At 38.9% G+C, this 22,414-nt stretch overlaps 1 protein-coding gene across 3 annotated transcripts in view; it reads right to left on the bottom strand.

Moving 5' to 3' along the window:
• Armh3 (armadillo like helical domain containing 3) overlaps window positions 1-17,982 on the bottom strand; it is a 176,025-nt gene extending 158,043 nt beyond the window's left edge. For all 3 annotated transcript variants that reach the window (XM_040273589.2, XM_040273592.2, XM_005333641.5), the window contains exons 1-4: window positions 17,786-17,982; window positions 3,157-3,269; window positions 1,483-1,539; window positions 1,227-1,373 (exon numbers count right to left, since the gene is read on the bottom strand). In XM_040273589.2, coding sequence (XP_040129523.1) covers window positions 1,227-1,373; window positions 1,483-1,539; window positions 3,157-3,258 — 306 coding nt within the window. In that variant the 5' untranslated portion in view covers window positions 3,259-3,269; window positions 17,786-17,982. The remainder of the gene's footprint in view (window positions 1-1,226; window positions 1,374-1,482; window positions 1,540-3,156; window positions 3,270-17,785) is intronic.
• Between the last annotated feature and the right edge of the window lie 4,432 nt (window positions 17,983-22,414).

Here is a 22,414-nt window from a genome sequence, read left to right as displayed (position 1 = left end):
ATTCATTCAGTAGAAATTTATTTCTATAATACCAACTACGTGCTGGACATTGTTATATGTACTAAAAACAAAGTATTGAATGAAAGTGTCAAAATCTCTGCCTTAAAGAAGCCAAGTGTGGGCGGAGGCTGTGATTCAATGGTAGAGAGCTTGCCTAGCATTTAATTCTCAGCATCACATAAAAATAACTAAAATAAGGTATTGTGTCCATCTACAACCAAAAATAAATAAATAAATGTTTTAAAAGAAAAAAAAAAAGGAGAAGCCAAATGTATGGCCAGGCACAGTGGTGCATGCTTACAATCCCAGCAGCTAAGGCGGCTGAGACAGAAGGATCAAAGTTCAAACCCAGCCTCAGAAACTTACTGAGGCCCTAAGCAATTTAATAAAACCCTGTCTCAAAATAAAAAATAAATTTAAAAATGGGGCTGGGGATGTGGCTCAAGCGGTAGCGCACTCGCCTAGCATGCGTGCGGCCCGGGTTCGATCCTCAGCAGCACCACATACCAACAAAGATGTTGTGTCCGCCAAGAACTAAGAAAAAATAAATAAATGTTAAAAATTCTCTCTCTCTCTCTGTCCCCCTCTCTCTCTCACTCTCTCTTAAAAAAAAAAAAAATAAATAAATAAATTTAAAAAGACTGGTGGGGCTGGGGTTGTGGCTCAGTGGTAGAGTGCTCACCTAGCACAGGTGAGACACTAGGTTTGATCCTCAGCACCACATAAAAATAAATAAATAAAAATAAAGGCATTGTGTCCACCTACAACTAAAAAAATTAAAACAAACAAACAAAAAAAAAGGACTGGAGATGTGGCTCAGTTGTTAAAGTGCTCCTGGGTTCAATCCCTGGTACCAAAAAAAAGAAGCTAAGCATATCCCCCAGCACAACACTGTGTCCAATGTTTAACACACAGCAGTTGTTCAATGAGTAGCTGTTGAGATGAATACAGGGTACATGCCTGCAATCTCAGCTACTTGGGAGGCTAAGACAAGAGTATTCCAAGTTTTAGGCCAGCCTTGGCAATTTAGCAAGATTCTGTCTCACATAAAAAATAAAAAGGGCTGGGAACTAACTCAGTAGTAAAGAGTCCCTAGGTTCAATCCCCAGTAGCAGATGGGGAAACCTCATACCTAAAGACAATTCTAGTTTCCTCAGGTCCCAATGGGGAATTATAATTCCTTTCTCTGATAAACAAGAACCCCCAAAAGGGTCCTAGCCTTGTACCTGCAATGCATTGACAACACGAATTGGATGTTCCTCTCCCAGAGCCTGGATGCAATGTTGAAATAAGCAATTAATATTGTCCTTGATCTTCATTAACTCCTCACCATCAAGAGATTCCAATTTGCCTTCTAGGTACTCTAAATTCACCTGCCAATGAAACAATAAGGGCCTGAGTACATTTTTAGTGTAGCAAGTAGAACATAAAATATGGCCATCTTAGTAACTAGGAAAACCAACAGAGGCCATCAAGTCTTACCTTCATAAGGAAAAGCTCTTCCCAAAACCGAGGACTACACTTACTGGGGTCCTCTGTCTGAAACCAGAAGATAAACATTTTCAACTTTCCCAGCTAACACCAAAAGAATTAAGAATGCTACACATAGTCAACCTTACCTTTCAAAATTAACTTTGAAAATGCTGCTTATCCTAACTGCTGTAATAGATAAGAGAACATTTTATTCTTAAGTTTATTTTTCCTAATGGAATGCATTGTGCATAGAGATACATTCCCTGAAACAAAAGTTAAATAATGACTCAAAAAATTTCCTTCAAGGACTGGGATTGTGTCTCAGTGGTAGAGCACTCGCCTAGCATGTTCGAAGTCCTGGGTTCAATCCTCAGCATCACATAAAAATAAATAAATAAATAAATAAAATTTCTTTCAAATAGTTCTCTTCTAGTAAGAAGTGAACATAAAAATATGAATAAATAAGTCACATTACAATGTCCCCTTGTATTTGTATGGTGGTTTTAACTCCATTTAAAAATAAAATACAGAGGCTGGGGCTGTGATTCAGCAGTAGAGCACTTGCCTAGCATGTGTGAGGCACTGGAATCGATCCTCAGCACCATATAAAAAAAATAAATACATAAAATAAAGGTATTGTGTCCAACTACAACTTAAAAAAATTAAAAAATAAAATACAACTAGCCAGTAAGACAGGAAGGATAATTATTATCATTTGTCCTCCTTTCAAGAAAGAGGGTCCACAAAGTTAAGTGACTAACAGAAGGGTAAGAGTTAGAACACAGGTGATCTAAGTAATATTGCAATGTTTTTTCACATTATCCTATGTTGACTGTTTCTACTTGCCCTACAATACACATTTAGTCCTCTATACAGAGATTTTAACTTTTTTTTTCAATACTGAGGGTTGAACCTAGGAGTCCTCTATACAGAGATTTTTTTTAATATTTACTTCTTAGTTGTACACAATACCTTTACTTTGTTTATTTATTTTTATGTGTGCTGAGGATCAAATCAGGGCCTCGCACGTGCGAGGCAAGTGCTCTACCGCTGAGCCACAATTCCAGCCCCCCCCAGAGATTTTTTTTTTAAATACTTTTTTTCGTAGTGGATGGACACAATTTTTTTTATTTTTATATGGTGCTGAAGCCAAACCCAGTACCTCACACATGCTAAGCAAGCACTCTACCACTGAGCTACAACCCAAGCCCCTTTATATAGAGATTTTAATGTGCTCTTTCCTTAATTCAAATTGGCCCAAAAGATTAGCAAAACTAGGGTACTAAAGCCAAAAATTTGTTAACAATAATTTTCAAACAGAATCTATAAGTCAGAAATTTCTAGTTAACAAGTAATCCCAGTGAAGGCTAAAACAAGAGGATGGCAAGTTCAAGGCCAGCCTGGGCAACTTAGTGAGACTCTGTCCCAAAATAAAAAATAAAAAGGCTGGGGATGTAGCTCAGTGGTAGAGCACCCCTGGGTTAAATCCCCAATACTGCAACATAATCACTACTATTGAGAGCTTGCTCTTGTCCTTTGGTTTGCTGCTTCCCTCCCACCCCTCCCTTTCTCACCCCACACTCTTAAGAAACTTGAAGGTGGCAGACAGACATAAGGTTATTTCTCATTGAACTAAGAAACTAAGAAGTCAGGGTATATAGTATGAAGGGCTCCAGGACTTACCATAAAGATCTCATCATACATCAGCACCACTTTTTCCTTTAGTGGTTTTTTGGAGGCTGAAGATTTCCTGAGCAAACCGCCCCGTTTTTCTACCTGTGCCATGGTTAGAGAATCTGTGGGAAAAAAGCCAAATTTACAGCAATGAAAATAATCTATATCTATCATAATGGTGAATATGTCATTATGCATTTTTTCAAACTCATGGAATATATAATAGCAACAGTGTATCCTAATGTAAACGTGTACTTTGGATGATAATGATGTGTAAGTAAATGCTGATTCATCAACTGTAACAAATATTCCTCTGGTAGGAATATTTAACAGGGAAGGCTGTAGATATATAGAGGCAGGGAACATATGAGATATCTTGGGCTATTTTTGTACCTGTCTCTCAAATTTTCTGTGAATATAAAATGACTGAAAAAATAGATTTTTTGCGGGACACAATGGTGCACACCTGTAATTTCAGCAACTCAGGTAAATGATGCAGAAAGTTCAAAGTTTGAGGCCAATCTCAGCAACTTAACTTATTTTATTCAAAATAAAATATAGGGGCTGAAGGTATAGCTCAGTTGGTAGAATGCTTGCCTCCCATGCACAAGGCCCTGGGTTCAATCCTCAGCACCAAAAAATAAATTAAAAAATAAATAAATAAAGGACTGGGAACTAGGCACAGTGGTGCACACTTAGTGAGACCCTGTCTCAAAATAAAAAATAAAAATGGCTAGGGATGTGGTTCAGTAATAAAGCGCCTCTGGATTCAATCCTCAGTACCAAAAATTAAAAATAAAAATAAAAAAATAAAGGGATAGAGATGTAGCTCAGTGAAAAAGCACTTGCCTAGTATGCCCCAGGCCCTGAGTTCAATCTCCAGCACAACTAAATAAATAAATAAACATAAATAAAATTTAAAAGTGCTGGGGGTAGGGTTGAAGATGTGGCTCAAGCGGTAGCGCGCTCGCCTGGCTTGCGTGCAGCCCGGGTTGGATCCTAAGCACCACATACAAACAAAAGATGTTGTGTCCACCGAAAACTAAAAAAATAAAAATAAAAATAAATTTAAAAAAAAAAAGTGCTGGGGGTAGAACACCTTTGGGTTAAATAAATAAATAAAATATTTTTAAAAAGAAAACAAAGCCACAGTCAGTACCAGACTGCTCTCCAAGATGCTGGAGAATCTATTGAAATGTCTCTCAATGGAAAAATATTTTAGGAAGAAGAAATGATAAACAACCATACTACAGATCTATCCAACACCCCCATCCCAGTCCAGGTTATGTCAAGATTTAAATCATTACTTGGCCTAAAGCACAACACATTTTACATCCTTAAAATGTGCCAATGGACAAGGCTTAAAGCAGTTCCAAAACCAAACAGGAAAGTGTAACTAGCTCCATCTATAATAGGTCTGGCCATATATTTGAGGTTGATAGAAGGAAGGCTGCAAAGCACACACTTCCCACAGACTGATGTTGAAGTTAAATTTCAAATATTGATCGAGCTTAGGACCATTAAGGCAGGAAGTGTGCTGCAGACTGATGTGCTCCATCGATTTCCCCAAAGTAAGTAGGTTCTCGTCAGTGCAAAATACTTGGCCTTCACTGCCTCATAAATCATATTGCACTTGACTGTCTTCAGAAATTCCTCTGAAAAGAGACCCAAGGCAGAAAATAGCAGTTAAGAGGGTAAAAATTAAATTTAACTTCAAAATAACTGAATATAATACTATACTACTTTCAAATTTAATTATATATATTTGTAATACTTTGCAGATCAAACTTCAATGTATTTTCAGTTCTATATAAAAGCAGTTCCATGAATCACGCCCCAATTTTCCAATCTTGCTTCAAGGAAGTCTCAACTTTTCTTTAACAGAGAACTTGAAATGCCACAGTTCTCCACTATGGATTTACACATCTTCCCTCATTTCCCAGATTAATTTTATTATACTAACAAAGTTCCCCTGTCTCTCATAAATCCTAATATGTAGGTATGAAATTAAAGGTCATCCAATGACAAGCATGGAAGCTAAAGAGAAAGCTGATTTTACTTCCAGACAAATTCAAAGCAGCAGAACTAATTTTGCTCAATAAGTTTTGAAAAGTATGCATTTACCTTTCAAATCAAAATTCTGTATAAGGAAGAGATGCACCCAATAGTATTCTATCTCAGACATCTGATTTCTCTAATACATGCAGTCAGAAAAGGAAATTTATCTTTGAACAAACATCAAAACACAGAAAATCTCCTCAATTTGATATTAAATGTCTTTAGCAGTAGGTCTACAACTTATACTTTTTCTATTATAAGCTCATGGCAATCACTCAGCAGAGCTGTTCACTGACTGGCTCTAAAGTTAATAGGAAAAATTCCTCCAAAGTCCCCATATGACCCAAAATTTTAGTAAGACCTATCTCTATTAAGGTTTCACTAAGCCTTCAAATTATTTTATAGTCTAGAGAAGACTGAAGAAAAAAATAACAACAAAAAGAGAAGATTCTATTAGACAATTTACATTATATTGATTATAGCTCTGCCTTAAAGCGTGAAATACAGCCTCTGTTCAAAACATTCCTGTGTCTTTTAAACAGGTTGTCAAGAGAAAGATGCCTTTATCTTGGGAAAATAAATTGGAAATCAAGAGGATCCTATTAAATTAAATCAAAAGCAATGCAATTCTAAGCTTAGTGGATATAGATCTTGCATGTGCTCAGCTTCAATTATTAGCAGGAATAGCAGGAACCATGAGTTCCTGGATGAAAAGTACATGTTTACAAACATACCCCTCTGAGGATTTATAATTGGGTTACAGCTAATCAATGTCCACCCCAAATCTAATAAACTCACTCTATTTCAGAATCAATACTTTCTAATAAGCAAAAGGGAATAGGAGAAGAGGGGAAAACAATTCCAATCCAAACTACAAAATTTCCTAAGAAATTAAATTCTTTTCTTTGCTATTATTCCATTTGGAGCAGAGGGAAATTCAGACAAAGGCCCCAACTAATTACTCTCTGTCATCATCACAGGCAACTGGAATTTACCACCCAAGCTGCCTGAAAAGTGACTGGAAACTGACAATCAAAAGTCCATTACTCCTGAGCTGGGGTTGTGGCTCAGAGGTAAAGCATTGCCTGGCATCCATGAGGCACTGGGTTCAATCCTCAGTACCACATAAAAATAAAATAAAGGTACTGTGTCCATCTACAACTAAAAAACTAAATATTAAAAAAAAAAAAAGTCCATTACTACTACCAGCACTCTGAACCATGTAACACAGCAAACAAGAATTGCTGGAGTGGTAGACAAGGACAAGTATAGAACTCTTACAAACACAAGGTTTTCTTCAGGTCTTACAAGCTAAACCTGAACTCCTAAATTTGAAAATAAAATATCTAATTGATAGCGCGTAGTAAATTATAGCACTTCAGCAATGTGAGTGTAATCTGTTTCTACCTACTCAGTGTTTTTTCCTTTTCTACAACTTTTCCCCATTGAGGAACAACCAATGGAACAACCAATCAGCAGAACTGAGACTAGAACACAGACCTCTAAGCCAACTAGGCAACATTGACTAAATCACTGTAATTCTCAATTTCCCACAAGTAAAAGAAGGGAACTGGACTAGACTATTATCTAATGGTTCCTTCGGCATCACTGAAATATTGCAAATATATAAGAAGCACCTAAATACTGTCAATTTAGGCAATATGAGGTTGCAGAGAGGAAATTCCTGACCTGATCTTCTGGAAGCTCACAATCTACTAGCAGAAACAGACACATAATGACCCATAGCACAAGGCAAAGTATGAGAAATAAATGGAGTAGAGGAACAAAGAAAATGCTATGGGACCATATGACAGGGAAAGCAGCAGCATTCAACAGCTCTGCTATCACACCTGTCAATTCCAGCTTTTAAATCCTTCTGGAGAAGAAACAAACATGGTAAAGGCACAGTAATCTCACAGAAAAGTCAGTTTAGGTTTTAACATCATTTTTCAGCAACAAGACATAGGTGAAATACCAAAAAAGTCAGGTGACTTTTCAGTACTAACTTCATCTACTATCAAACTAGGAATGGCATCAAATTCTCTCAATTGAATCATAAATCAATGAAGCCTTTTAATCCTAGACCTGAGAACCTGCTGGTCTCAAGACCCACAGCACAACTTCCCTCTAGAAGACCCAATTTTATAAGATCTATATCTTAAAGCTATCCCACCACATACTTCTTAAAGTCACATCCTTTAAAAAGGAAGTGGCCAAATGTTAAGATTTTAAAACCTAAAGCCAAACTCTTCCACTGTCAAATTTGGAAGGAATGTTATTTACATGTAGCCAGTTGGTTGGTTGGCTGGTTATTTATTTATTTATTTATTTATTTATTTATTTTTTATTTATTTATTTATTTTATTGTCTTCTTAGGTAGCAAACATGCAAACTTTAAGACCAGAAAACGAACTTAATAGAAATTCACTCTGGGCTGGGGATGTGGCTCAAGCGGTAGCACACTCGCTTTACATGCGTGCGGCCCAGGTTCGATTCTCAGCACCACATACTAACAAAGATGTTGTGTCCACCGAAAACTAAAAAATAAATATTAAAAAAATTCTCTCTCTCTTTAAAAAAATTGAATATTAAAATCTTTAAAAAAAAAAAAAGAAGAAAGAAATTCACTCTGATTTCCATAGAGTTGACACAGTTAATCCACCAAAATCTGGGGTTTTCTGGTCTCCACTTATATACTCTCTTTCTAGAACTATTGGTTTCTTTTTCCTCCCTGGGCCTCAATTTGCCAATCTGTAAAAAGAAGCCATGAGACAACTTTCTGTGGGCTTCCAAATTTAATGGTCTAGGAATCTAGGTGCACTTTTGTGAAGGACTGTTACCAAGTATCTGTTCATGACTCCAAAACATTCACATAACCAGTGTTAAGGTATGCATCCTAAAACACTTCAACCAGTATATAAGAAAGCGATATGGAGGAGAGTGAAATTTTTAAAATGTTTTTTAGTTATACATGGATACAATATCTTGATTTTGTATATTTATTTTTATGTGGTGCTGAGAATTGAATCCAGTGCCTTACATGTGCAAGGCAAGCGCTCTGCCACTTAGTCACAACCCCAGCCCCAAGAGTGAAATTTTTAAAAAATAAATATATGTGTCCATAATTTACAAAGAAAAATACCTACCTACAGATCAGGTATTCATTCATTCAACAAATATACACCGAAGACCTTTTAGGTGCCAGGCATCAGGGATGTAGCAGTGAACAAGACAGAAAAGATGCCTACTCCCATAGAATTGTCATTGTTGCAGAGAGAAGACAACCTAACAGTGATAAATGCCTTGAAGACAAATTGCCAAGGGAGGCTACTTTAGATTGGGAGACTAAAGCTGTCCTGAGAATACCTGGCGGAGATCAAGAATAACAGGAAGGAACAAGCCATGTGAAAAATCTTGAAAAAAGTGCTCCAGATAGAGGAAATAATGAGTTTGTAACGACCCCTAAAATTTGACACATTGGTATTCCAGAGACAAAAATGCCCTTTTTGAGATGTTTTGTAAAGTTTATTGAAGTATTCTATGTTTGTTTTTTAAATATATAAAGAGAATTCAAATATCCATCAGAATAGAAAAATTACATTGTATTTATATAAAAGAATGTCATACAGAAATTTAAAAGAACAATTACTGATACGTGAAACAACATGGAAAAATCTTACAGAAAATGTTGATTAAAAAAATACAAAATTGCTGGTTATGGTGATGCACAAGTATAATCCCAACAACTCACAGGCTGCAGCAGGAGAATGGCAAATTTGAGTCTATTAAGTAAGTTGGCAATAACCTGTCTCAAAATAACAAATAAAAAAGGACAAGGGATGTATCTCAGTGGTAAAGCTCCCCTAAATTCAATCCCAAGTACCAAAAAAAAAAAACAAAACAAAACAAAAAAGAGTATAACCTGATGATTTCATTCATATGATGTTCAAAAAAGGCAAAATTAGCCAGATGCACTGGCACATGCCCTTAATCCCAGTCACTTGCCTAGCAGGAGACTGAGGCAGAAAGATGCAAATTTGAAGTCAGCCTTAGCAACTTAGCAAGGCCCCCAGTAACTTAATGAGAACCTTTCTCAAAATAAAAAATTAAAAGGGGGGCTGAGGATGTGGCTCAAGCGGTAGCGCGCTCGTTTGGCATGCATGCGGCCCGGGTTCGATCCTCAGCACCACATACCAACAAAGATGTTGTGTCTGCCGAGAACTAAAAAATAAATATTAAAAATTCTCTATCTCTCTCTCTCTCTCTCCTCTCTCACTCTCTCTTTAAAAAAAAAAATTAAAAGGGCTAGGGATGCAGTCAGTGGCAAAGTGCACCTGGGTTCAACCCTCAGTACCAGAAAAAAAAAAAAAAGGCAAAATTAATCCATGGTGACAAAGGATATAATAGTTGTGGTGAGATAAGCAGGAGGAAGCACGAGGAACCTTCTGAGATACAAAGAATTTAATCAATATTGATGTGAGCGGAGATCACATAAATGGATACATACGTTGAAAAACCATGAACTTGAGGCTGGGGATGTGGCTCAGTGGTAGACCACTTGCATAGCATGTGTGAGGCACAGGCGCAGTACTGCGTTCAATTCTCAGCACTGCATGTAAATAATTGCCAACTAAAAAATATTTTTAAAAAACAAACTTCACATTTTGTAAATTATTCCTTAATCTAAAAAACAAACAAACAAAAAAAAAGTAGGGACTGGGGTTGTGGCTCAGTGGTAGAATACTTGCCTAGCATGTATGAGGCACTGGGTTTGATACTCAGCACCCCATTTGAATGAATAAATAAAATAATGATATTGTGTCCATCAACAACTAAAAATATATATTTTTTTAAAAGTACGTGTGTTCACATGTATATGAAAATTTAACAGCATCCATGAGAGCACTAGAATAGAGATTAGAAGGGACACCAGGCTTGAACACTCAGGACATCAATCTAAAATAACATCTAGGGGCCGAGGTTGTAGCTCAGTGGCAGAGCATTTGCCTATCACATGTGAGGCAGAGTTCAATCCTTAGCACCACATAAAAATAAATAAATAAAATATATTGTATCCATATACAATTAAAAATATTTTTTTAAAAAAGAAGTTTAGTGAGAACCTATCTCTAAATTAAATATAAAATAGGGAGGGGGATGTGGCTCAGTGGTCAAGTGTCCCTGAGTTCAATCGCTGGTACTCCCCACCCAAAAAAAAAGTTTAAAAAATAAAATAAAATAACAGCTGGGTTGGATGCAGTAGAACACACCTTTAGTCCCAGCCTCTCAGTAGACAGGTAGAATTGCAAATTGAAAGCCAGTCTCAGCAATTTAGCAAGACCCTATCTCAAAAATAAAAATTAAAAAAGGCTGGGGGGCTGAGGTTCTGGCTCAGCAGTATAGTGCTTGCCTAGCACGTGTGAGGCACTGGGTTCGATGCTCAGCACCACATAAAAAATAAATATATAACATAAAGTTATTAAAAAAAATAAAAAGAAAGAAATTTTAAAAGGTTGGGGATAGAGCTCAGTGGTGAGGCACCCCTGGTTTTGATTCCCCAAAACAATAAATAAAAAAAAATAATAGTTGGGCCTAGTGGTGCATATATATAATCCCAACTACTTAGGAGGCTGAGGCAGGAAGATTGCCAAGTTCAAAATTAGCCTGGACAACACAGTGAGACCCTATCTTTAAAAAAGTAAAATAAAAAAATGAGGGCTGGGGATGTGGCTCAAGCGGTAGCGCACTCGCCTGGTGTGCGTGCGGCCGGGGTTTGATCCTCAGCACCACATACAAACAAAGATGTTGTATCCGCCAAAAACTAAAAAAATAAATAAATATTAAAAAATTCTCTCTCTCTCTCTCTCTCTCTCTCTAAAAAAAAATGAATAAACAAAAATAAGATAACAACCAAAGAGCTAACACTAATTTGGCATATACTATGTTCCAGGCATGGCACTTTATACACATCAATTCATTTTATCCTCACAACAACCTTATGATCCAGTAAGTTTACAATGAGAAAACAATAAAGTGAATTTAAAAAATAAAACAAAAACAAAAACAAAAAAAAGCACCAGGCACAACAGCACATGTCTATAATACCAGTGATTCTAGAGGCTGAGACAGGTCACAAGTTCAAAGCCAACCTAAGTGACTAAGAGAGACCCAGTCTCAAAATAAAAATAAAAAGAACTGGGAAAGTTAGGGGTTGTGGCTCAGTGATAGAGCACTTGCCTAGCACGTGTGAGGCACTGGGTTCGATCCTCAGTACCACATAAAAATAAATAATATAAAGGTATTGTATCCATCTACAAGTGGAAAAAAGAAATTGAGAATATAGCTCACTGGTAAAGTGCCTCTGGAATCAATCCCCAGTACCAGGGGAAAAAAAGAAAATTTGTCCATATAAGTGAGAGTAAGGACAGGCAATAACCTGCACAAAAAACAAAGCAGAGATCCTCCAGAGAAATTGAAGTTTCAGGAGAGTAAGTGAGTGAGGCCTTAATGAAAAAACTGTGGAAAGGGCTGGGGATGTGGCTCAAGCGGTAGCGAGCTCGCCTGGCATGCGTGCAACCCGGGTTCGATCCTCAGCACCACATACAAACAAAGATGTAGTGTCCGCCGAGAACTAAGAAAAAATAAATAAATATTAAAATTCTCTCTCTCTCTGTCCCCCGCTCACTCTCTTTAAAAAAAAAAAACTGTGGAAAGTCTAGTATCTTGAGTTTTATCACTCTGGTTGGTTGGTGGGTAAAGATGCTATGATAGAAAAATAAAAGATAACTGATCTATGTATCAACATATAAATATAGGTAATAGTGAAATGAAACAGAGGGGAATAGACAAATTAACGGAATGGGGGAAAACTTAGAAGGGAAAACTGGAGAACCTGAGCGTCTAGTCAAGTTGATATATTATCCAATGTTATAATTTTTTTTAAAAAAAAAAAGGTTGAAACACTGATCTTTTTAAGGATTTAATTAACACTATCTTAATTGAAACTTGACAGTCCTCTAAGGATAATTCTCCATCTAAACTTGATAATGAAAGGAAAAATATTATTATAAAACAAGAGAGAGATCAAACAAGTATGAGTCTATACAGCTCTCAGCTGGGAGGAGAGAATGCTTTAGTGCTTACAGACCTTTGATCACCTGTGTCAGAATCTTTCAGGGTCCCTCCTAAACATGTAGACTCCTAAACCCCTCTACCCCTCTATTGAATAAGATTGCTCAAGATAAAGAATATAGTTTTCTTCTTCTTTCCCCCCCAGTGCTGGGGGTGAATCCAGTGTATTATTTAGGGTAAGCAAGTATTCTCCCACTGACCAACATTCCCAACTCAGAGACTATTTTTTTTTTTTTTGTACTGAGGATTGAATCCAGGGTGCTTTACCACTGAGCTACATCACCAGTCCTTTTTTTTTTTTTTTTTTTTTTGAGAGTCTCACTAAATTGCTAAAACTGGCCTCAAACTTACTATCCTCCTTCCTCAGCTTCCCAAATAGCTGGGATTACAGGCATTTATCACTGTGTTGGGTAAGGAAAATCTTCATTTTTTTAAAATGCTTTTTTAGTTGTAGATGAACACAATACCTGTATGTTATTTATTTTTAAGTGGTGCTGAGGTTCAAACCCAGTGCTTCACTCGTGCTAGGCAAGCACTCTACCACTAAGCCACAACCCCAGCCCAGGGAAATCTACATTTTTAACAATCACTCCAGGTCTTTGGTTCTCAAATATGGCAATTTTACCCCCAGGGACACTTGTCAGTGTCTGGAGTCATGTTTGGTTGTTACAACTGGGAAGAGAAGTATCAATTGCATCTACTGAGTAGAAGTCAAGAATGCTGCTACACACCCTACAATGTCACCCACAACAAAGAATTGCCCTGCCCAATATGTCAATAGTGACAAGGTTGAAAAATTCTGCTCGATGTAATTGTGATACCCACTATACATCAAGAAATATTCATTTAAACTGGGTGTGGTGGTACATCCCTGTAATCCCAGCAGCTCAAGAGGCCAACATAGGACGATCACGAGTTCAAAGCCAGCAACCTAGAGAGGCCCTAAACAACTCAGTGAGACCCTGTCTCTATAAATAAAATATAAAAAGGCTAAGCACCCCTAAATTCAATCCCCAGTACCAAAAAAAAAGTAAAGGAAATTATTATCTGGACAGAAGAGGATATTGAGAAGATGGATAAAACTTAGGCATTCTTTAGAAAAAACACTGGAGTGACCCTCACCTTCCCACATCTTATTTTTCTCACTTATCCTAACCAATGGGTTCCTTTTGACATCTAAGGTCCAGTTTGCCCATCTGTAAAATAATCAGATGAAATATGTACTACTACCCTGATTTTATGAAGATTTTATTTTGCCTAAAGTAACACAGCTAGGAATAAGTAAAGTCACTAAATCTTTCTCTCTGGTAGCCCTTCTCCCTGTGAGAATGTACTGTAAGTAAAAAAAAAAAAAAAAAAAAGTCCTATTCACTTATTCACTAATAGAATATTAAAAACCAGATTCAGGAGCCAGGCATGGCATGTTTGCCTGTAATCGAAGAGGCTCAGGAGATTGAGACAGGAGGATCAAGAGTTCAAGGCAAGCCTCAGCAAAAGCAAGGCACTAAGCAACTCAGTAAGACCCTGATAAAATACAAAGTACGGCTGGGGATGTGGCTCAGTAGACGAGTGCCCATGAGTTCAATCCCTGATAACCAACACACACACAAAAGATTCAGTTAAAGTTACAATTCTAGGCTGAGGCTGTGGCTCAGTGATAGAGTGCTTGCCTAGCATGTGTGAGGCACCGGGTTCGATCCTCAGCACCACATATAAAAAAATGAATAAAATAAAGGTCCATACATATGAAAAATATTTTTTTTAAAAAGTTACAATTCTATGGAAATTCCAAACTTGTCCACACTATCAATATTCCCACTTCATCCAAGAAAAGTCAATAGACTCAGGATATCACCCCGACAAGAATTATCACTATTTTCTAGATGCTAAGCCAGAACCAAACTGATTAAATAAGCCACCTGAGTCACTATTAGGCAAGGTCCTATCTTGTATGTGCTATGGACAGTGTTCACCTCAGAGTGGTATTTAGCCTATACTTAAAAGTGGAAGTAGCCAGGTGTGGTGGTGCACATCTGTAATCCCAGCTATCTGGGAAGCTAAGGCAAGAGGATCACAACTTCAAAGCCAGCCTCAACAACTTACCAAGGCCCTAAGCAACTTAGTAAGACCCTGTCTCAAAGCAAAAAATAAAAAAGGCTGAGATGGGGGGTCTAGGATTGCAGCTCAGTGGTACAGCACTTGCCTAGTATGTGTGAGGCACTGTCGATCCCTGACAAAAAAGTTTAATAACTTTTATCAAGACCTTTTAACATAAAAAATAAATAAGGGGCCGGGGTTGTGGCTCAGTGGGAGAGCACTTGCCTAGCATGCGTGAGGCACTGGGTTCAATCCCTGGCACCACATAAATTAAAAAAAAAAAATTAATAAAGGTAATGTGTCCATCTATAACTAACAAATATATAAATAAATAAAGGTATTTTTAAAAAAGGCTGGGATGGGGTTCAGCAGTTAAGCACCTCTGGATTCAATATCCCTGGTACCAAAAAAAAAAAGAAAGAAAGAAAAAAATATCACATTTTTTCTGGCATCTCCCAGAATGAGAATTCATCACAAGATCCTCTTCTCAATGAGCAGGAACCTCTTAAAAATTAATACTATTTCCCACTCAAGCTCCAAACTTCCCCAAGCAGTACAACATCCCCCCCCCCATCTTTTCATTTTCCTTCCTGGTGAACCATACAAGCCCCATGAATACCACCCAAAGTATAAAATGAAATTATAGGATACAAGACTGGGGGCATAAATCAGTGGTTCAGTGCTTACCTAGCAAGAGTGAGGCATTGGGTTTGACAAGAAGCACCACAAGAAGAGGGGGTGGGGGCAGAGTAGAGAAAGAGAAAAAAAAAAAAAAAAGACAGATTACCATATCTTAAAGGAAGTCCAAAAGGTAATTGCAATCTTATAAAATCAACTGACTTCCTGCTAGTTTAATAACTTTTATCAAGACCTTATAATATTAAAAAACAAGCACAGGGCTGGGGCTGGGGCTCAACTGTAGCCCACTTGCCTGACATGTGTGAGGCACTGGGTTCGATTCTCAACACCACATATTAATAAATAAAATAAAGGTCTATCAACAACTAAAAAAACATGAAGCACAGTATAAGCCAAAAAGGGACCAAAAAATTACTAAGTTATGGTTCCTGTCTTAAGCAGCTCACCATTAAATGAAAGAAGTGCACATCCTGACAATTCCAAATAAACATTTAAACAAAATAAACATTTTCCCCAAAGATTTTTCTCATATATGCCCTCACTTATTGAGAACTATTGCCAAGCTATGAAGCTTACTAGGCCTCCTTACTTCCAGCTGCCTACAAACATCACCATCTACACATCCCACAGGTAACTTTACCTCAGCATATCAGACTGTCTTTTCCCTAACCTCTTTTTTTTGTTTTGTTTTTTGGTAGTACTGGCATCTCCCAGAATAAGAATTCATCACAAGATTCTCTTCTCAATGAGCAGGGACCTCTTTTTTTTTTTTTTTAACCATACTATTTATTGTTATTTATTAGTCATACATGACAGCAGAATGTATTTTGACATATAATACATACATGGAAGGTACATACATCAATCATATTGTCTATTCTATTCTGCTGCCTAGCAGGAACCTCTTAAAAATTAATACTATTTCCCACTCAAGCTCCAAACTTCCCCAAGCAGTACAACACCCCCCCCATCTTCTCACTGTACCCAAGGATACTCTACCACTGAGCCACATCCCCAGCCCTAAGTTGCCCTAAGTTGCCCAAGTTGCCCTAAGTTGCTGAGGCTGACCTCAAACTTGCAACCATGTCTTTGTATATGCTGTTTTCTGTAACTGGAATATTTTTTCTTTCTTGTGCAAGCTCCTATTCATCCTTCAAAGCCCACCTCAAGTGTCTTTTCCCTACAAAGATCTCCCTACCCCTAGGTGATAACAATATTCCTTTTTTTTTTTTTTTGTACAAATGTCTTTATACGGATATACAACATAGAGTAGTACAAAATTTCATCAAAATATGTGTTGGATGTCCTTGAGGAAAGATATTATTTCTAACCCAGTACCAGTTATATAGTAAGTGCTAAATAAATATGAGTAAACAGTTCACCTTCATATATCCTAGATCAATTTAGTTGGCAATTTTCTCCAAATCTTATGAATTCCTAAATTATGCTGTATGTGAAATTCCAAATTTCATAACAACTGCTTTGGGGTTTTCAAGTTTGTTTAATTATATAAAGGTTGAATGAGTAAATTATGACTGAAAATCTATTGAAAACACATTAAAGACTTCTTTATTCATTAAGGAAAGAATGAAAATTCCCTTTATAATTCTAAAGAGGAATCTATCTTTCCCTAGACTCTGCCTGATACCCTGAAAGCCTTCACATAGAAGTTAGTAAGCAGTATTACTATGAAGTCCGACAGAAGACATACCCAAAATAATTCCAAGCAATCCTAAAAAAGGGACACAAATCATCTTTATCTTGATGTACCAAACAAACAAACAAAAACTTTTAAGTTCAAATTTTTCTGGAAAAGAAGAACCGGGGACGATTTGATGATCCAGAAACATTTATTCAGGCCTGGGCCAAATTTCTACTGTCCCGATCGCCAGGTGCAGCACTCCTCAATTTCTGATAGCTCTCCTTCCCCCAGGGAACCTGTTCTCTCATTTCTTTCCCCACTGCCTTTGAAAAGGTTAGTTTACACCGAGTAACCCGAGTAACTTTCTATGTAAAAGGTGAGCTTAAGGCAGTCGGTGGGAAGACGGGCGCTGTGCTGTACACCTGTAATCCCAGCCACTTGGAGACTGACGCTGGAGGATTGAGAGTTCAAGGCCGGTCTCGGCAATTTAGAGATCCTCTCTCAAATTTTCAAAAAAGGATCAGGGATATAGCTCAGTGGTAAAGGAAATCAGTCGGTCGGAGACTCAAGAGGTTAGATAGTGTCTCTTCCGGGGCACCTGAAGACTTCGGACAGACTCGCCTTCCTCTATTCCTTCTCAGAGGTCTAGCCCCTGACCCTCACCACACAGCCACACACAAGCTGGGAGGACAGGCTTTCCAGGCAGGGGTCGAGGTCTGCCCCGCGCAAGGGTCAAAGGTCAGGGCCTCTGCTGCCCAGTGGCCCCTGCTGCCCAGTGGCCCCTGCAAGGGCGGGACAGGGAAAGAACTAGGCCAGAACCGGGTGGTCAGAAGAACGAGCCGCTGGAAAAGAGAAGCTGCGTCTCGCTTGCTCAGCCACCCCCCGGGCCAGCCCTCCCCGCGGCACGCAGCCTCAGCTGCGGTCCTCCCTCCTCTCCCCCCCGTCACCCCCTTCGTCCCCGCAGCAAGCGCAGGCCCCGCCCCCAGAGCCGCCTCTGGGCCGAGGCCTACTGTGGCAGGACCCGCGGGGGTTGGCCAGATTCGAGGACCCGACCAGGCCGGCGCTGCTTACCGAGCCCCCGGCTCCTCCTCCACCACCCGCGCCGCTCCCGGGCCCGCTCGCTCCCGACACCACCGACGCCGCCGCTGCTCCGAGCCACGGGCGCGCTCCCGACCTCCCCGACCCCAGTGCCCTGCGGGGTCCTAAAGCCCTCTTTGCGATAGGTTCTTCCACGCCCGCTTCCTGAAGCTGACCTCAGACCACAATTCCCAGCAAACATTGCAAAGACTACAACTCCCGAAAAGCATCGCGAGAAAGAAATTAGCAAACATCCATAGAAGGGCTCCTGGTTTACCAATTGCAGTAGTGGTTTTTTGAAACATGGCCGACTTTGAATTCAGCAGTTCCTTCTAGGAATAAATATATTTAGAAACACTGGCAAGGTTTGAAAAGATGTATGTTTCAAGATATTTATTGTAGCTTTGTAAGTGAAACATTAGAAACACATTCATTCAACAAATAAATAGATTTGTTGCCAGAGGAGGTGGCACAGCCTGTAAGCCCAGCTACATAGGAGGCTGAAGCAGGAAGATCACTAAGCAGTAACTTAGGGAGACCCTATCTCAAAATAATCATCATAAAATAAATTTGAGTAAATTGTCGTTTAAAGTTGTGCTTTTTTTTCCAGTACTAGTGGGATCGAATGAATCCAAGGGTCTTTTACCACTGAACCACAACCCCATCCCCTTTTATCTTTTTTTTTTTTCCATTTTGAGACAGTCTTCATTAAATTACTGAGGCTGATCTCGAACTTGTAATCCTGCCTCAGTCGCCCAGATTATAGGCCTGCACCACTGTGCTCCACCTCAAGTAAACTCTGTGATCTTCAGATTTCTCATATGCAGATAAAAGATTAAAAGATGCACTTGTAGGGCTGGGGATATAAAAGTGCTTGCCTTGTATGCACAAAGCCCCTGAGTTCAATCCCCAGCACCACAAAAAAAAAAAAAAAAAAAAAAAAGCATGGTGTGGGGGGGTTCCGGTTCTGAGTGATTAGTTTGTTTAGAATTAGTAAGAGGAGAATAATTTGAACCCAGGTCCATCAGGAAAGAACTGGGGGCAGAAATATGCTGGGTATGGAACCAGGAAAGAAGTGAGGGGCTAAACTCTAATAGAATATAAATAAGAATGAAGAGGGAGCCGGGCAGTAGCAGAAGCCTGTAATGCTAGCAGGGTTGGGAGGCTGAGGCAGGAAGATATGAAGACAGCCTCAGCAAAAGGGAGGCACCAAGCAACTAAGGGAGACCCTGTCCACAAAATAGGGCTGGAGATGTGGCTCAGTAGTCGAGTACCCCTGAGTTCAATCCTCAGTACCAAAAAAATAAAAGAGTGATGAAGTTGGTAAAAGGAGGATTTGTCATAAAGCAAATCCTAATAGTTCTGGAACACCAGTTAGAAACCCTCTTTCCAGCCTGACCCAGTGGCAAATGCCTATAATCCTAGCAATTTAGAAGGATGAGGCAGGAGGATGGCAAGTTTGAGGCCAATCTGGAAAACTAACTAGACCCTGTCTCAAAATAAAAATCAGAGCTTTGTAATGTTGTGAACAACCAATAAGTTTTTTTTTAAAAATTTAAAAATAAAAAATAAATAAAAATCAGGGGCTGGGGTTGTGGCTCAGTGGTAGAGTGCTTGCCTAGCATATGTGAGGCCCTGGGTTTGATCCACATAAAAATAAATAAATAAGGGCTAGGGATGTAGCTCAAGCAGTAGCGCACTCGCCTGGCATGCGTGCGGCCCGGGTTTGATCCTCAGCACCACATACAAAGATGTTGTGTCCGCCGAAAACTAAAAAAATAAATATAAAATTCTCTCTCTCTCTCTCTCTCTCTCTCTCTCTCTCTCTCTCTCTCTCTCTCTCTTAAAAAAAAATAAAAAATAAATAAAATAAAATTATATTGTAACAAAGTGGTAGATACACACTCTCTCTCTCACACACACACACACACATCCATATATACTATATATATATATATATATATATATATAGTTTTGTGTGTGTGTATGTGAGGGGAGGTGGGTACTGGGGATTGAACCCAGGGGCACTTTACCACTTAGCCACATTCCCTGCCCCTTCTATTTTTCATTTTGAGACAGGGTCTCCCTAAGATGCTGAAACTGGCCTCAAACTTGTGATCTTCCTGACTCAGCCTGCCTTCACTGGGTTACAGGTACGGGCTGCCACACCAGGTTACTCTTAAATGTTTTAAATAGCAGAGAGTGAATTATCAAGGGCAAACTTACAAAGGGCTCAAATTGTAAATGCCCTGAAAATTTACAGAAGGGAAAATTTTATGTCAACTTCCAAAGACTTCCTGGAGAAGGTGAAGATGAAGTGAGGTGGAAGAGGAGAGAAGAAAAGAAAGGGAGAAGGTATGAGTGTGAAGCAACATAATACACTGCCCACACTTATGTCAGGAAGTAAATTCAATACATATTCACACTAGGGTAAATTTAGGAGATCATATACTAAGTTTAGCACACAACCTCTGGAACATTGTAGAAATGGATCCTAGGTCAGCTACCTTCTAACCGTATGACTTTGTACAATTACTTAAGCTCCCTGTGCCTAGTGTCCTCATTTGAAAAATGAGAATAATAAGGCCTGTGTCATATTGGTTTGGTTATCTGGCAGAGCTCTTCCCTTCTTATTCTGCAGAATTCTTTGGACTCTTAGGCTAGACTAAATGGAAAAACATACCCTGAACAGTCGGAGTTAAGTGAAGGCACGTTATCTGATTTTGGCCAATAGCTATAGCCTCCAAGAACTTTGGCTTTTGATCAAGAAATGCAGAGATGAAAGGATGATCAGAATTTATTCATAACAGGTTCTATCCTCTAGTGCAGCATGTAAGTCATGTAGCACCAAGGACCACATTACCCTGATTAGATGGTCCCCACTGAAAAAAATCATGCTTCCTATTTCTTGATCTTCAGTAAGTGTCTTAATTACTGTTCATTGTTCAATCCTGTTCTTCCTTTCTTCAGCAGATGCTGTAAGTTCCTTATGTTCTTCTAATTAATAGCACTTTAACTTAAAATAGCCATGAGCTATTTCTGTAGCTTTTAACCAAAAGATTCCCAAATGATATCACACACACAAACATGTGCCCACACAAGCTTACTCATTCCTTCAGCAAACATCAATTGAGGTTTTTCTGCCAGACTCTACTCTAAAAATGAAGATAGGGTACAAAATGAAATAAATCCTATGGCAACTAGAAGCAACTGGAGGAGGAGTAATTTGGGACAGGAAGATGATGTTTAGGATCTATGTTGAGATTAAAGTGTGAGACATCCAAGAAGAAATATTTAGTAGACGTTTAGATACCCTTTATTGGAACTCAACAGATATCTGTGCTATAGATAAATATTTTGGAGTCGTTGGCTTCCATGGAATGGATCAAGCCATAAGGAAGGAAAGAGGATAGAGAGACAGATCAAAATGTTATTGGGGAATGGAAGGAGGAGTGCTAACATTTAATGTGGTGGCACACACCTGTAATCGCAATAACTCAGGAGGCTGAGGCAGGAGGATAAAGGATTCAAAACCAGCCTCAGCAAAAGTGAGGTGTTAAGCAACACAGTGAGACCCTGTCTCTAAATAAAATACAAAGTAGGGCTGGGGACGTGGTTCAGTGGTCAAGTACCCCTGAATTCAATCCCTGGTACAAAAAAAAAAAAAAAAGATAGCGCAATATAAAAAAAAAAGGAAGAAACCCAGAGGTAAAAGATGTGCAGTGGAACCCACAGGAGAAACTTTCAATAAGGAGGTTGTCAAGCAGGGCACACTGGCACAAGCCTGTAGACCCAGCAACTGGGAAGGCTGAGACAGGAGGATTGTAAGTCCTAGGCCAGCCTGGGCAAGACTTTATCTCAAAAGGTGGGTTTGGGAATGTAACTCAGTAGAGTGTTCCTGGGTTCAATCCCCAATACTGAAAAAAATATATAAGAATTTAAAAATCTAAATTTGTAGGTGTTGCTGAAGAGATGACAAAAAGACTCTGCCTCTAAACATGTTGTTGTTGTTGTTTTCTTAGCAAACTCCTGGTTTGGGGTGATAGAGTAAAATGGCTTGGCACACTGACTCTGGAGCCAGAATGCCTGTGGTTGAAATCCCACCTCCACTGCTTAATACCTGTGTAATTTTTTTTGGGGGGGTGGGTAGCTAGGGATTGAACCCAGGGCCTTCTGCATATGAAACAAGCACTCTACCAACTAAACTATATCCCCAGCCTAATACCTATATAATCTTAATCAAAGTTACTTAACCTCTGTGCTTCATTTTCCTTATCTGCAAAAACGAGGGATGGGAGCAGGTCTGTCCCATGATGTCTACTATGGAAACATTAACTATTATTATTTTCCACTAGATTATCAATCTCCATGAGGTTGAAGTTTTTTGTTTGGTACCAGGGATTGAACCCAGGGGCACTTAGAGATTTAGCCATATCCCCAGCCCTTTTTATTTTTCATTTTGAGACAGGCTCTCACTAAGTTGCTTAGGGCCTCACTAAATTGCTCAGACTGGCTTTGAACTTGTGATCCTCCTGCCTTAGCCTCCTGAGCCGCTGAGGATTACAGGTGAGGTTGAAGTTTTTCTATTTTGTTCAGGGTCTACTACTCAAAGCCTGCCATAAA

This window comes from Ictidomys tridecemlineatus, chromosome 1 (genome assembly GCF_052094955.1).
Source record: "Ictidomys tridecemlineatus isolate mIctTri1 chromosome 1, mIctTri1.hap1, whole genome shotgun sequence".
Classification (NCBI taxonomy): domain Eukaryota; kingdom Metazoa; phylum Chordata; class Mammalia; order Rodentia; family Sciuridae; genus Ictidomys; species Ictidomys tridecemlineatus.
The sequence above is the reverse complement of the archived record's forward strand: the minus strand, read 5'-3'. Positions and strand labels throughout refer to the sequence as shown.